The 14,311-nt window shown below is 37.6% G+C and overlaps 1 protein-coding gene across 1 annotated transcript in view; it reads right to left on the bottom strand.

The window, feature by feature from the left end:
• The window catches only part of MYOM1 (myomesin 1), a gene marked incomplete at its 3' end in the record, with an annotated part of 128,597 nt that overhangs the window by 24,943 nt on the left and 89,343 nt on the right, over window positions 1-14,311 (bottom strand). Inside the window, exons 21-24 of the mRNA XM_084252679.1 lie at window positions 11,350-11,464; window positions 5,506-5,662; window positions 3,265-3,371; window positions 3,097-3,141 (exon numbers count right to left, since the gene is read on the bottom strand). Of these exons, the coding sequence (XP_084108805.1) occupies window positions 3,097-3,141; window positions 3,265-3,371; window positions 5,506-5,662; window positions 11,350-11,464 (424 nt within the window). The remainder of the gene's footprint in view (window positions 1-3,096; window positions 3,142-3,264; window positions 3,372-5,505; window positions 5,663-11,349; window positions 11,465-14,311) is intronic.

Here is a 14,311-nt window from a genome sequence, read left to right as displayed (position 1 = left end):
TCTCCACAGAGGGCCCACACAGAGACAGCTAAGTCCTGGTTAGTGTCAGATCACTTGGGCTTAACCCTAAGTAACAGCTGTGAACATCTGGTTTAATCATGTAACCCCAAGTTCTTCATCTCCAAAATTAAATCACCATAGTACTGACCTTTTTAAGGTCATTAAGGAATTTAAATGATACATTTTACTTAAGAACTCTATATAAGAGCTCAATGAATGTTGGCTATTAATATTTTGGTTTCTTTCCTCTTCCAGTTGCTTTAGCAATACCCTACAATCACCAATTGCAAAATATGATATAATGATATCTAAGAGGACATAACAAATATATATTATTTATGCATATGTGTTTGTGTATATCTGCACACAAGGAGTATTTGTATACAGATAGGATAATGACCAATGTCTACAAATGAAAAGATATTATTCAGGATGTTGACAACACCAAAGTATACTTTTTACCCTTGGCCTAAATATGAGTTTCAAGGAATGCTGGCTTTTATATCTGATTGACTAGAGGCTTAGAAATTTAGGAATATGCTAGGATGGGAAGGCAAAGTTAAATTCTGCTTGAAAATAATTTCTTTCTTTCTTCTAAGCCTGAAATTTCCATAAGCCCTTTTCTCTGGCAGTTCATTTGTCCCAGCAAAATATCTGTTATTTATAGGTTAAAGTCATATATTTAGTGGTTTTCAAAATATTTGTAAAAACAGCTTAAAATAGGGGAATTTACTATGCTAAGGGATAAAGGCACACCACACTCTCCAGCACATTCTGAAAAAGACAGGGCCACTTAAAACCTTACAAAATGTCAAGAAAATCACTTAATAACTGTCAATATTTACTAAGAGAAAGTGGGTATAAATTGAGAAATTAGATATACTGCTTTTACTTTATCATTATATCACTGTAATCATGTAGTGACATGGCCGTGTAATAGAGGTAGGGAGAGAAAAGTACTAAAGCTACAATCTTTAAAATGCTGCTTCCATGGACTAATGAAAACTCCTTTGGACTTAGAGATTTGGTACTTACATGTCAGAGTTTTTAACACATTCTTGGGTTCTGTCTCTGTACCTATCCAAATTCCATACCTGGTCTCTAATACAAGGGTACAGTTACTCTTGCTCCTAGAACCAATAAGAGCTCTTACACTTAAGCAAAATAAAATATCTCAATGCAAATGACAATGACATCAAGTAATTACCATGTCCAAGTCCATCTGATCTTTGAACTTCAGGGGAAGACTTGACACCTTCATTCTAGAATAATAGCACATATTCTCTCATCTCCATCAATTAAACTAATGTCAATGTTAATTGGGCTGAATATTTCCTAGACATTTTGTCAATGCTTATGGTCCCATTAACTAGCTCAGTGGGTGCAGTTGTTTCTCTCCTTTCCTAGCAGTGTTCGAGAGTGGAGAGAATGAACACAAATGGGGTCTGCCTGTTTTTGGGCTCCCTCTGTGTTCAGCATCTTGACCTTCTCTCCACACTTGACCTTCTCTTCACAGCTCTAGGAACATGAAGGGAGAACAGCCACCAGCCCTTCTGCTCTAAGCAGTGGATTTTTTGAGGGTCACTATTCTTTTTCAATTAATATTTGCATTTTTCCTGAAGAGTCCAAAGATCAACCAGTAACATACTGATTATTGATCACAGTCTTTATGTGGAGGTTCCATAAACAATGACAACAGTCATTGCTGGAATAGACACTAAGGCATAGGGTAATGAATCACCTAGGTTCATAGAGAGTGAGTCAAAAGTAAGGTACAAAGAGAGATCAGGTCAAACCTTTATCTTCCATGTAATTGAAAAACAACAACAACAATAACAACTTGAAGACACTATTCATGCTATTTCATCTCCAGTTCCATGGTGAGTAAGCATACAGATAAGAAATATTTCTTCCCTAGAATTTAGAAAGCCCGTATCCCACCTTTATATCCCATAGGCACCCCACTGAGCTGTCTTGCTAAACAAAATTTCTTTTGAGACTGCTATAACTGACACCAATAGTCCCAACAACTTAGTCTCATGATCAAAAATGCCATCCTTGGGAATGTAAGGGAAATCAAGCCAGTGGATCCAGAGCAGTGTGATTTTAAATCACCACTCTGTTAGGAATTTCAGGAAAGCACACACACGTATAGGTCATGGAGCTTTGGTGAGGATGAGTGAAGCATGTATAATATGGAGGTGGGACAGCTATGTAAATGATTGACAAATCAATAAAGTTTGAAAAAATATGCGGTTTAAGCTGATTGAAAAAGGAGAAATATAGAGAGTTTTGCCTAGAGTCTAGAGTTAGGGTACAGTCATGAAGCTCTTGGATTAATGAAGTATTAATTTAGGGTTTACACAGTGAAAAACAACCTGATTTAAAAGAAAGATTGTATGCTATCACTTTCTATTTGTTTTCTCAAACTCTAGGGTATAACTTTCTGGATAATTCACTGTTTTGGCCAATGGGTACCGATGGCAGGAGATTTTATCAGGACAGTGGAACTTTCCGAGCATCATTTCAGACTTCATTCTCTTCTTGTAGGTGTCAACTGTAAAATTTAATCTTTTATGTGGAAAGTGTTTCATTGAAGGCTGTATAGTTAATTTAGAGGGATTCTTTTTCTGACCTAGGTATTTTTACCTTATTTTCCAGGAGTTTAAAATGGTAGGCGTGGTGCTAAATTAAATTGCTTAGGAAGAAGTTAGTTTGTCTAAAAGAAATACAAATGAATTCATCATTATACATGCAAAATCTCCAAATCTGACAGTAAAAAGTGAAGAACTTACTCATGTTATATCTTTGTGACCTGATTCTTTTCTTTGTAACAGAGCATGGGATGTATTTTCTATGTTATATCCTCTCTATCTCATGAGAACAATAGCAAAAAAACAAACAAACAAACAAACAAAAAAACAGCACTGCCAGAAAGCATTTATAGCTGCCAATGTGTATGTTCCATTGCGTATGTTCAATGTGTATGTTCAAGAGCCTCTTTTCTTAATTCCATCAAAATTGTCAATTGTGCTATTCTATGTCACCACCTAATAGAATCACTAAACTCTGAATGCATGTATCATGGACACTTACTTGGGAACTTGTGTTCATGGCTGAGAGCAAGTAAACGTTTCAATTCTGTAAGGTGAACAAAAGAACAATTAAACCTTGAACTACTAAGACAAAAGACATTTGATCTTGAAGATCAATGAGACACTAAAGCAGCATTAAACTTGTGGATGAATTCATTTTTAAACTCACCTTCCTCATCTATTAAGTAGCTTGATGCTATTCCATCAGTGTCTGTTACATCACAGGAGTAAATGCCCAAGTCTTCCATCCCAAGGTCTTTGAACGTCATCTTTGACCTTTAGAACAGATCACTTGGATAAGAAATGAGTCAAACAGGGTCTCTGTCCCAGGCATTTTCGTGTACTGCTCTTCATTGTGAATGAACACTTGTTCCTCTCCTGCTTGCTGACCTAAAGCCTCTCATTCTTGCTGTTTCTAGGGAAACCTTCCTGGTCTCTTCCTAGGGTGACAGTGAGAGGGAAGATAAAAATTCCCCATCCCCAAGCATATATATCCAGGAAAAAGATACTGAGAGCTCATCAACTTAACTAAGAAGCCTGAATCTGTTTTTCATCTTATTGCAGAGCCTCCTGATAGTGGACTCTGCCTACCTTTCTATATCATCTTCTGCACTTCTCTATTTTGAGTTTCTCATACTAGTTTGGAATTCCTCATTTCTTTATCTGTAGGCCCCCTATGTATAATCACTGTGCCTTCAGGGACAGGATCATTTTGTTTACTATTATGTACCATGTCTGGCAGATAATAATGTTTAATAAATATTTGTGGAATGAATAAATGAGTGGGTCAGTGGTCTACTTCATTTTGTTTTCAAATTTTTGGTGAGTTATATTGTTCATCAGTGTCTAAGATCAGGCAAGAATTTAAATGTTAATCAAGTGTACAAACTAGAAGAAAAATTTATAGCCTGATTGTCTTTTCCTTGACCAAATTTATATTTTACTTCAAGGACTGTGGCAACAAAATGTCTTTTAATTGTATTCAGTATTTCCTTGCCATTCTCCAATAAAATTTCCTTTTTTTTTTTTTTTTACTCTTGAGATCTTTTGGGCTTCTTTGTAATACTTAGGAATATTTTGCTTTGCCAAATATAATCCAATATGGTTGGCATTATAAAAATAGTGCCAAGCCAAAGTGAAAAGAAACTCAGAATCTTGGGACTGAAAGTAAGTAGTAGGTCAGAAAATAATCTCCTCCCCGCTCTTCAATTTTACAGTAAAAGAAATTCAAAATTCATGGAAGTTAAAAGCTAGCTGCCCCAGTCAACAGTCAGCTCCCAGGATGAGAATTCTTTCCCATGTTTGATTGTGTTTCCAGTGTATTATTGTGGTGATGACACATGTGACATTAGGAGCCTGAGGGTTTTGAGTGATGACCTTTTGCTCAGTTTCTGGTATGCAACAAGGTTCCTGGTATGAATCTTGCTTCATGTTAGACCATATACTGCCCTAGGGCAGGATGGACCTGGGTGGGGGTCCATGACTACTGACCCTTTACTCACTCCTTGGTATGCAACTCTAGAACTCACTTCTTGGTATGTAGCCATATCATATCTGACCATCTACAGCTTCCAGTGCAAACCCACCTGGAACTTTGGAGAAACTAAAAGTGTATATAAGCCTCTGACTTCCTATGAATGGGGCTCAGCCTTTGGCTGAGAATTCACTAAGTCAGCACCAGTGCACATTAGCCCTAGTGTCTACGTTTCCTTCATGCCATATAACTGGTGTAAGAAGCAAAAGAGATTATACCTAATTCATTTAATTTGTCATATCTCAATCAGCAAGTAGAAGCTCTCCATAAGCATCTTCATCTTTTCTTCAAAATTAAAAATTTTAATAGAATAATAGACATCTTTCCAGCTGACTTTTATGCCAATCAAAGCTTTTCTAACATGAATGACTTCATATATGAGAAAGCACTTTAAACGGAATAATGCAGAAGGTATGTTATAAAGATTGTTGTTTTTTGGGCCTCCCTGGTGGTGCAAGGGGTAAGTCTCAGCACTATGAAGCTATCAGCAGCCATTGCAGCACAAGTTCAATCCCTGGCCAAGGAGCTAACCCAAGTGGCGCAACAGACCTCTCCTATCTCGCCCGCTACTCAGCAGTGTATTTCAGTAGATCCGCCTGTTCTGCTCCCTACTTTGTCTCTGGAGAATCCTTTCACACCCCTTCTCCCCACACCTCTGGTCTATACCCCATTTCTTGTATGCATAAATAAATAAAAATAAATCCTTAAAAATATTATTTTTAAAGCTTATACTGATTATTACTTTTTACATTACCAGACATAAAATATTCATTACTTTATCTCCAATACCAAATATTTAAAATGGAAAATAAGAGCTTACTTCATCCTCTTATCATGAAAAGGAAGCCCATTATTACAATTTGAAACAGTTCATACTTGTTGCCTTTGCTTTCAATTTCCACTCGTGGAGAGTCCTCAGTGGACACGTAATCTTTAGACCAGGTGAACTCAGAATTTGGAGTCATCTGATCACATTCAAAGTTTAAGGAAATGACTCCATCATCATCCACACTTACAACAACTTCTTTGGTTCCTAGAAGATCAAAAACAAAGTACTGATATTTTCTGGTTAAGAAAAAAAAAAAAAAAGCAAAAAACATCCAAGCAAGAACTCCTTACCTTGAGAAACTTACAGCAGGGCCTTGAGTTTGTGCAAGGGAAAAGCCCTAATTCTCCTCTACAATTCAACTTTTATACTGTAACAGGGAATTAAAGGAAGGCCATGTTTTTGAGAGCTAACACCACGGATGGTATTGTTTGTCCAGGGCTATAAAAAAATTGGTTTGTGTGGCTAATGGTATATTTATGGGAAGGGGACAAGGCAGTCCCTGGAAAAGGGAAGGTTGAATGGTTCTTAACAGAACTTAATTCATGACTTGTTTCAATAACATTAATATCCAACTATTTGGGGGGAACTGATAGACTAAAGTGTCCAAAGAGAAATTGAAGGGGAGAAAGTAGAGGTAATAAAATTTCCTATATTTACATGTTCAAAGTTTATAAATCTTTTAAGGATGGAGAAATATTTGGAAACTTTTCTTTTGATCAGGTAACCTTAAATGGATCTAAGGATGTCTCTCTAGACTAGAACAGCAGCAACCTAGCAACAACTGTTATTAAACTGTATGGAAATTTAAATCGCAATGGATTTTAAGAAATCTAGGCATTTCCAGAAGATTGGTATTTAGATATAAAAAGATTTACATTTAAAATTCAATTTGGTGGTAGGGTAACTATGGTGACCACACCTGATGATAGAAGTACTTTATCATGAAAAAAAAATGAATAAGGACTTAAAATAACAATAGTTCAATTAAAAAAGATGCAGTTAATGGGCCTCCCCAGTGGCACAGTGGGTTCAGCACAGTGCTGTGAAGCTGCCTACAGCCTCTGCAGCGCGGGTTCAATTCCCAGCTGGCCAGGGAGATTCCCACATGGCATGGCAGACCTTTCCTGTTGTGCCTGCTGCTCCCCTCAGCAGTGTATTTTGGTCGTCTGCCTGTTCTGCTCCCGCTCTGTCTCTGGTGAATTCTCTCACCTTCCCGCGCCTCTGGCCTGTATCCCAGCTCTTGTATAAAAATAAATAAATCTTCTTTTAAAAATTGGTGCAGTTAATGTTATGAGTTCTTCAGTCTGGATACAAATTTGTGTCCTTATTGAAGGCAGTGTGTGCTTTAATTGTAAACCAACAAAAAGTAATTTTTTTTAAAGATTTATTTATACAAGAACCAGGGTACAGGCCAGATGTGTGGGAGGGTGAGAGGATCCACCAGCGACAGAGTGGGGAACAGAACAGGCAGATTGAGTGAAATACACTGCCTAGGGGAGCAGCGGGCGCAACAGGAGCGGTTTGCCGCGCCATGTGGGACCCTCGCCTGCCGCAATCGAACCTGCGCTGCAGAGGCTGAGGAGAGCTTCACAGCACGGTGGTCAACCACCTGCGCCACCAGGGGAGGCCCAACAAAAAGTGATTTTTAACACATAGAATGCTTAGATAAGAATAGTTCTAGGAGATTTTAAAAAATTGCTTTCTTAAGAAAAAAGGGATATCTTCATATTACTTAACATAGATAAAAAGAAATAATGATCAATTAAAACTTAATTGTTCCTTAAGTGAAGTGTCCACCATATATTACATTTAAAGGCCTGTGTCTACCCCATTGGAAGTTGCTGACCTTGTTTTATTTCCATTCCCAAGAACCCTTGACAAATTCTCACAACCCATTGTCATATCACAAATAGTGAACAGTGTTCTTACTGATATTTAAGAAGAGACTAACACCTAAGAGTGTAAGGGCTATAGAAATCAAAACCTTCTGTATATTTGTATGGTTCTGAAGAAGTTATAGAAAAGTCATGACTTTTTCATTTCATAAATGACTACTATAGGCAGGTACTAGGTTGTTGGCCTATCGACAGAAAAGACAGTTCATCTTTTGAAGGTGCCACAGTTGATGCACGTTGTTGCATAGGCCTGTTTTCACACTAGCATTACCATGAGCTAAATAGACAAACGCATGCAAATAAACTCATACCCAGGTTCAGTCCTGGAGTTTCTGAGTTAAATGGTGTGGAAAGGAATCAGTATTTTCAAAAAGTTCCTGGCATGATTCTCATGCACAGCTGAAGTGAAAACTACTGTTCTAATAGGTGAGAGCTATTAGTGAACCAACGAATACAAGAGTACTTCCCTAATGAGCCAGTTGAACTAAACTTTTTTTTTTTAAAGATTTATTTTTATTTATTTATTTATTCATTTATTTATTTATACAAGCAGTGGGTACAGTCAGAAGCGCGGGAGGGTGAGAGAATTCACCAGAGCCAGAGCGGGGAGCAGAGCAGGCAGAAGGACCGAAGTACACTGCTGAGGGGAGCAGCGGGCGGCAGGAGAGGTCTGCGCGCCATGTGGGACCCTCCTCCGGTGGCCGGGGAGCAGCCGGGGATCGAACTGGCGCTGCAGAGGCTGCAGGCAGCTTCGCAACCCAGCGCTCAACCGCTGCACCACCCGGGAGGCCCCCAGTTGAACTAAACTTTAACAATCAGCCTAGCTTCCTGCTGCAGAATCCTTCAATACTCCATCATCACAAGATCATGGAGCATACATTTGTATTCTTGGCTTAACAGGTTCTGGGATTGACCAATTTTAGAAACTGGATTGTAATAGCCTTTGGTTAGTAGGTTGTCAACAGTTCTGGAATTGAATTCTTCTAACTTGCTTTGCTCCTACTAAGTACTAACTTCCTGCAGTCCAGTACCTGCTTGGGGCTCTGCCACGGTCTGGGTTCTCCTGTCTGCTTCTGGGTGTCTTCAAGAATACCCGCAGCCTGTACTGTCAGTTCTGTGTTGCCCATTAGATCACCTGCCATGCCTTGGCAGTTCTCTCTCATCTCCAGTCTGATCTGGCTCACCCTGCCCTCACCTACACCCTGGCCTGATGTAATCAACACAGATACTGTCTTAAAAATATCAAATACTGAAAACAGCACCAACAAATCTACACTAAGTGTTTTTCAATTTATTCTTCTAGGCTTTTTTAGTGAATAGATTTCCTAGTAAAGCATGACACACGTACTCTATTACTTGGATCTTCTTAACCAGCAAGATTAGGTTTGTGGCTAATCTACATCTGTTGTCATACTTGTTGACTTCAAAGGGAGACTGATGACACTTCCAAGCCAGGTCAATTAGGCAAACTTTTAAATGAAAATCAAATTATACTTGAGATGTTTTTGAGATCTGTAGTTATATAAGACTTATTTTCTATCTGAAATTTTAATGACGTATTCCAGAAGAAGTTCTTCTTCTGAAATAGCAATCTAAGCTTCATATCAAAACCCTGAAATTCATAACAAGTCCCCTCCTCCTCACCCTATCCATTCTATCATAAAATAAATATCTGGATAAAAGTAATATGTTGGTATCTGCCAAAATAATACAGACAACCTTAGGCTACATGTGTTTTAATAGGGACTTATGAAATCTTAATACTTAGTTTATAGCCCTTTTAACTATGGGAACTATTTTATGAGGATCTGCCATACCTCTTGTTACAGCATGTTGCAAACATTGGCTTTTCCACTGGCTCGTAAGCCTGGTATGCAATGACAAAGTCACATTCCTCCACTTTTGGTGCCCACATAGCACCTGGTATGTAGTAGATACTCAAGAGATACATGTTGCAAGAATGAATGTGTCTGTTGCATATGGGACAAATCCAAGTATCTCCTGGGTTGTGATACTCCTTCATGATGAAGCATTTTGACTTTGTGCATCCCAGAATTCATTCCAAGGCTGGAAGCCAGTGGTTCCTGAGTGGGTTAATTTGGTGCTGTTTACTGTATCCATGTCTGCAGCTGTTAGTAATTATATTCTGGGAATGGAATAGGCAAAAAATGACTTCTGGTGCCTCGTTTCAGATCAGTGAAATAAAACCCTCGCCCAGGAACTCACCATGAGATTCTTTCCTGGTACCAAAATTTCCATAGTGATTACTTTGTCAATATAATGCTTGACTCCCTGCCATTCTGAGGCCAAGGACAAATGAATAAAAAATCAATTTAAGCTTTCTTCAACCTGTTTGGATTTGGAATCTACTGCTTAAAGGGTGATTTTAACTTATCAATGACTAGATCAAAAATTTACTTTTATACTAATCTAAGTGTTCTTACAGTGGGGTCCTTTTGCATGTCCATCTGGCAGCATTTATCTCCTCATATTTCTATAAGAGTATGTATCCTGGAGCCTTTGTATGTTACTTTTTACTTAGCATATATTTTCTAGTATTTTTCTATTATCTCATGACATTTTGCTAAGGGAATTGATATGAGGTGTGGTGCTCGCTCCAGACACAACTGCCAAACGTGCGTAAAAAGGTCACTCTTGTAGCATCCAGCTCTAGAGGGGAGTTAACAGAGTAGTTGAAAGTAGGTTATGAAGTAACCAGAAGAAAGGGGCAGATATTTCAAAAGGTACTTTTGATATACTTTTCAAGTAATAGGAAATGAGAATAGAGCTTTCTATGTTTACATATTTTTAATCATCAAAAATAATACATTATGTATCTGCTCTTTGTTTATTTCACCCTGAAAATAGGAATGGATTAAAGTGTGTTCTTGGACTAGAATGAATACTAACTTAAAATAGTTAGCTAATATTTTTTATCCTCTCCCATTCCCAGTGTTTTATGCATCTTTAATGAACTGAAATATATAACTTTGAAAAGTGATAGATTAAATGACAATATAAATAATACATAATAATCTGAAGCTTTTTACTCAGTGAACACTGTAAACTTTGTTCTTGTGACAAAAGGAAGACTGTCTTTCCTAGTCCAGTCATGGCATCTCTTGAAACTGAGAAGTGAGTGCTGCTTTGACTCTATAGATCATTCAGCTAAAACCACTGTTAGTTTAACCCAGGGGTCAGCAAACTCTGGCCTGTGGGTTAAATCTGGCTCATTGCCTCTGCATGGCCTGAAAATTAAGAATGGTTTCTGTACTTTTAAACATTGAAAGAAATCAAAAGAAGATTAATATTCCAAGATGTGACAATTATATACAATTTTAAATTTCTAATGCATATTATATAATGCATAGCATGAGCACAATGAGGCTTTCTTGGAACTGTGCTCATTAGTGTATATAGGTCTATGACTGCTGTTGTGACAGGGCAGAGTTGACAGGGACTGTGTGGGTATAGAATTGAAAATATTTACTAACTGGCCCTTCACAGAAAAAGTTGGCTGACCCCTGGTCTAATTCTTAGCTATAATTACATAAATCCTACTTTTGCTCAAGACTGTACTTTCTATGGGCTGTTTCAGCTTGCCCTGTGATAGGTAAATGGGGGCTTACTGGCTGTGTACTCCATACTCCCATTAGAGTACATAGGAGGGCTCTAATGGTAAACAGACTAACAGGAGTACATAGGTGCACTCTATGTATGTTTGAAACAGTTGGCCCAGGAAACATAATGTGATGAGAAACAGCCCTATTTTCAGGTTTGGACCAGAAAAGCCCTGGACCACTGCAAAACTGGCTCATTCTGTCTTGAGGGTTTATGACAATGTAAATGTCATGTCCCATGGTAATATTTATTCTTTATTCAGATAGCACTTTGAAGACCTTGAGAATTAGGAAAAGCACAGAAAGATAAGCTTAATATTACTGTATAGTATCTTACACAGAGGAGATTAATTTTAAGGAAAAACTAGAAGCCCACCTGGACGGGTTTCTGCCACAACAGGCCCAGCGAGGTCAGACGGCTTCCCCACACCTGCCTGGTTTATGGCTCGGACACGGAACACATAGCTGACACCCTCCTTGAGGCCTTGCACCTGAAATAAGTAGGCATAGAAGTGATGGGTTTTTGTGACATTTAAACATAAATTTTCTTCCTCTGTAATGATGATTTAGTTACACAGCACAGTGGGTTCTGGACTTGGATTCCAGACTGAACACTGTCAAAGACTAAGAGAGTGACTTTAGCTTTGGACTTCCTTGTCTCCAGGCCATCTGTAAATGGACACAGAACATTCCTTGATACTGTCTTCCTATTGATGATCTCTTCTTGGTGACCTCATTCATTTTAAGTAATTGGAGTACCACTAGCTTTAGAAATAAGAGACTGATATATGTATGCTTTAAACAAGTGAGCCAACTTATTCTTTGGTTTAAAAAAGCCAAAATACAAAGTGTATTTTGAGACATTCCATGAATAATTTCAGCTAAAATTCCTGGCAAAAGAGGGGAATTACAAGTATGGATCGTGGACACTTAGACCATTTGTTTAAAAGCATGTTAAAACACTGGGACAAAAGAAGTAAAAATTAGCCCTGTAAATTTAATAGAACTATTTCTGATAAAAAGGCAAGTAAATAACTTACATGTGAATGTTAGTAATTTGTGAATAATCAAAATGTATTCAAATTCTAAATCCCTGAGTCTGTAATAATCAAGATGTTTACCGAAGCCCTCATTATATGTGTGCCAAGCTAAAATTATGGCTATAAGAGTTGCAAAAAATCTCTATAAAGTATTTTTAATGATAGTTATGCTTTATAAGTTTTTTTGTGACTTTTTTGGGTTCAGAACAATCTCATTACTATTATAAATACTGTTAATATTTCCTACTAAATTTTTTCTTTCAAAATGTGACTTTTTAAAGTTGCATTTAAGAAGAAGAAATTTATTACATCATTTATTTAAGAAGAATTTATTATATCAGAGAACACAATTTTGCCCCCCTCATAATTTTGTGATAGATATTAATATCCACACTGTGATTAAAATCAAACAAAGCTAGAATGCATTTGTGGCCATATATTTAAATGAATTATGTATTAAATTGTTATGTTTTAAATCTAATTATTGTACTGTATTTATGATAACAGAAAGTCACTACTTACGCAGTGAAAATTTTTACCAGTGCTAATGAATATCAATCAATAAACAAACAAACTTGAATTTAGGCATTGGTAAATACGTGGAGTTTGATGTATTTAATTTCAATGTTTAAAAATAATGCCAGGAAGCTGGATTTACAGAAAGGAACAGAAACATTTCCTTGTTATGAAAAAATAGAGCAGTTATCAGGTGCCTGCTACATCTGCACCTGCCACTCAGATAATATATGAGTCAGATTTTTGCAACATGGCCCAGGAAGTGACGCCACATCCCAGTGTCCAGTAACTAAGGTGACAGGTACACTCGTCCTCTCTCCATCATGGCGGGGGGAGTGACCATTAGCCTCAGAGCACCATAATCTTTGTATGTCTTTGGAATTTTCCCCAATTCCCTGTAGTTTACGAAGAGGCTGCATTCCCTTGCCTTCTCCATCCAAGTCCTCCACCCCTTTACTCTCTTCTCACTAAGTCAATTCATTAGGCTGTAATTATTACTATATGAGAAAAATGAGAGAACCCTAACTCTGTTTGGTTAAATCTTTTTGGTAGAAAACATTCCATGTTTAATGCTCTCTAGGAACACCCAAACACGGGAGCTTAAAGACATATGGGTGCTCCCTCCAGAAACCTATGAGCCCATTATGTCCAGGAGGAAACTGTGTTCAGTTCTCCCGTTAGTGGAGCTCTTTTGCCCACACTCACTTAAGTTTGCCAGATTATACCTGTTAATATGTACCTTTTTTCTGCATCTCAGGCTTGAATATTTTCTAAATGTAAAACATCTGGATAAGTAAATGTACATGAAAATGAGTTTGGCTATTGTAGGTTAAAAAAAATCTTTACTTTTCATCTTTATGACTTTATTGTTTAAGTTTTCATCATGAGCTGTGTCAGTTTTATAATTGGAAAATTCAATAATTTTATTTCCATTTAAAAAGCTTTGCTTCACTGAAACCATAAAATACATAAAAGGAAATATAGGGAAAACATACATGACATGCACCTCAAAGACATCTTTACAGACACATCACCCAAAGCAGTGATAGTGAAGGCAAAGATCAACAGTTGGGACTACGTCAAATTAAAGAGCTTCTATACAGCAAAAGAGACAGTAACTAAAACAAAAAGGAACCCCACCGACTGGGAGAACATTTTTGTACACAACACTAATGATAAAGGCCTGCTCACAAAAATCTACAAAGAACTGATGAGACTCAACAAAAACAAAGAAAATAATCCAGTCAAAAAATGGGCAGAAGAGCTAAAAAGAAACTTCTCCGAAGAGGAAACGCAAATGGCCAACAGGCATATGAAAAAATGTTTAACATCACTTGTAATCAGGGAAATGCAAATCAAAACTACCACGAGATACCATCTCACACCAGTGAGAATGACACATATTAAAAAAACTAGCAACAACAAATGTTGGTGAGGTTGTGGAGCAAAAGGAAATCTCCTGCACTGCTGGTGGGAGTGCAAACTGGTCCAACCACTATGGAGAGCTGTGTGGAGATTTCTTAAACTATAAACATAGAGCTTCCATATGATCCAGCAATTCCACTCCTAGGTATTTACCCAAAGGACACAGAAACATTAATTCCAAAGGGCACCTGCACCCCTATGTCCATAGCAGCACTATTGACAATAACTAAGCTTTAGAAACAACCCAAATGCCCAAAAATAGATGACTGGATCAAGAAGACGTGGTACATATACACAATGGAATATTACTTAGCAATCAAAAAAGATAAACACATGCAGTTTGCAGCAACATGGATG

The sequence above is a fragment of the Talpa europaea genome, assembly GCF_964194135.1.
Source record: "Talpa europaea genome assembly, chromosome: 13".
Classification (NCBI taxonomy): Eukaryota; Metazoa; Chordata; class Mammalia; order Eulipotyphla; family Talpidae; genus Talpa; species Talpa europaea.
The sequence above is the reverse complement of the archived record's forward strand: the minus strand, read 5'-3'. Positions and strand labels throughout refer to the sequence as shown.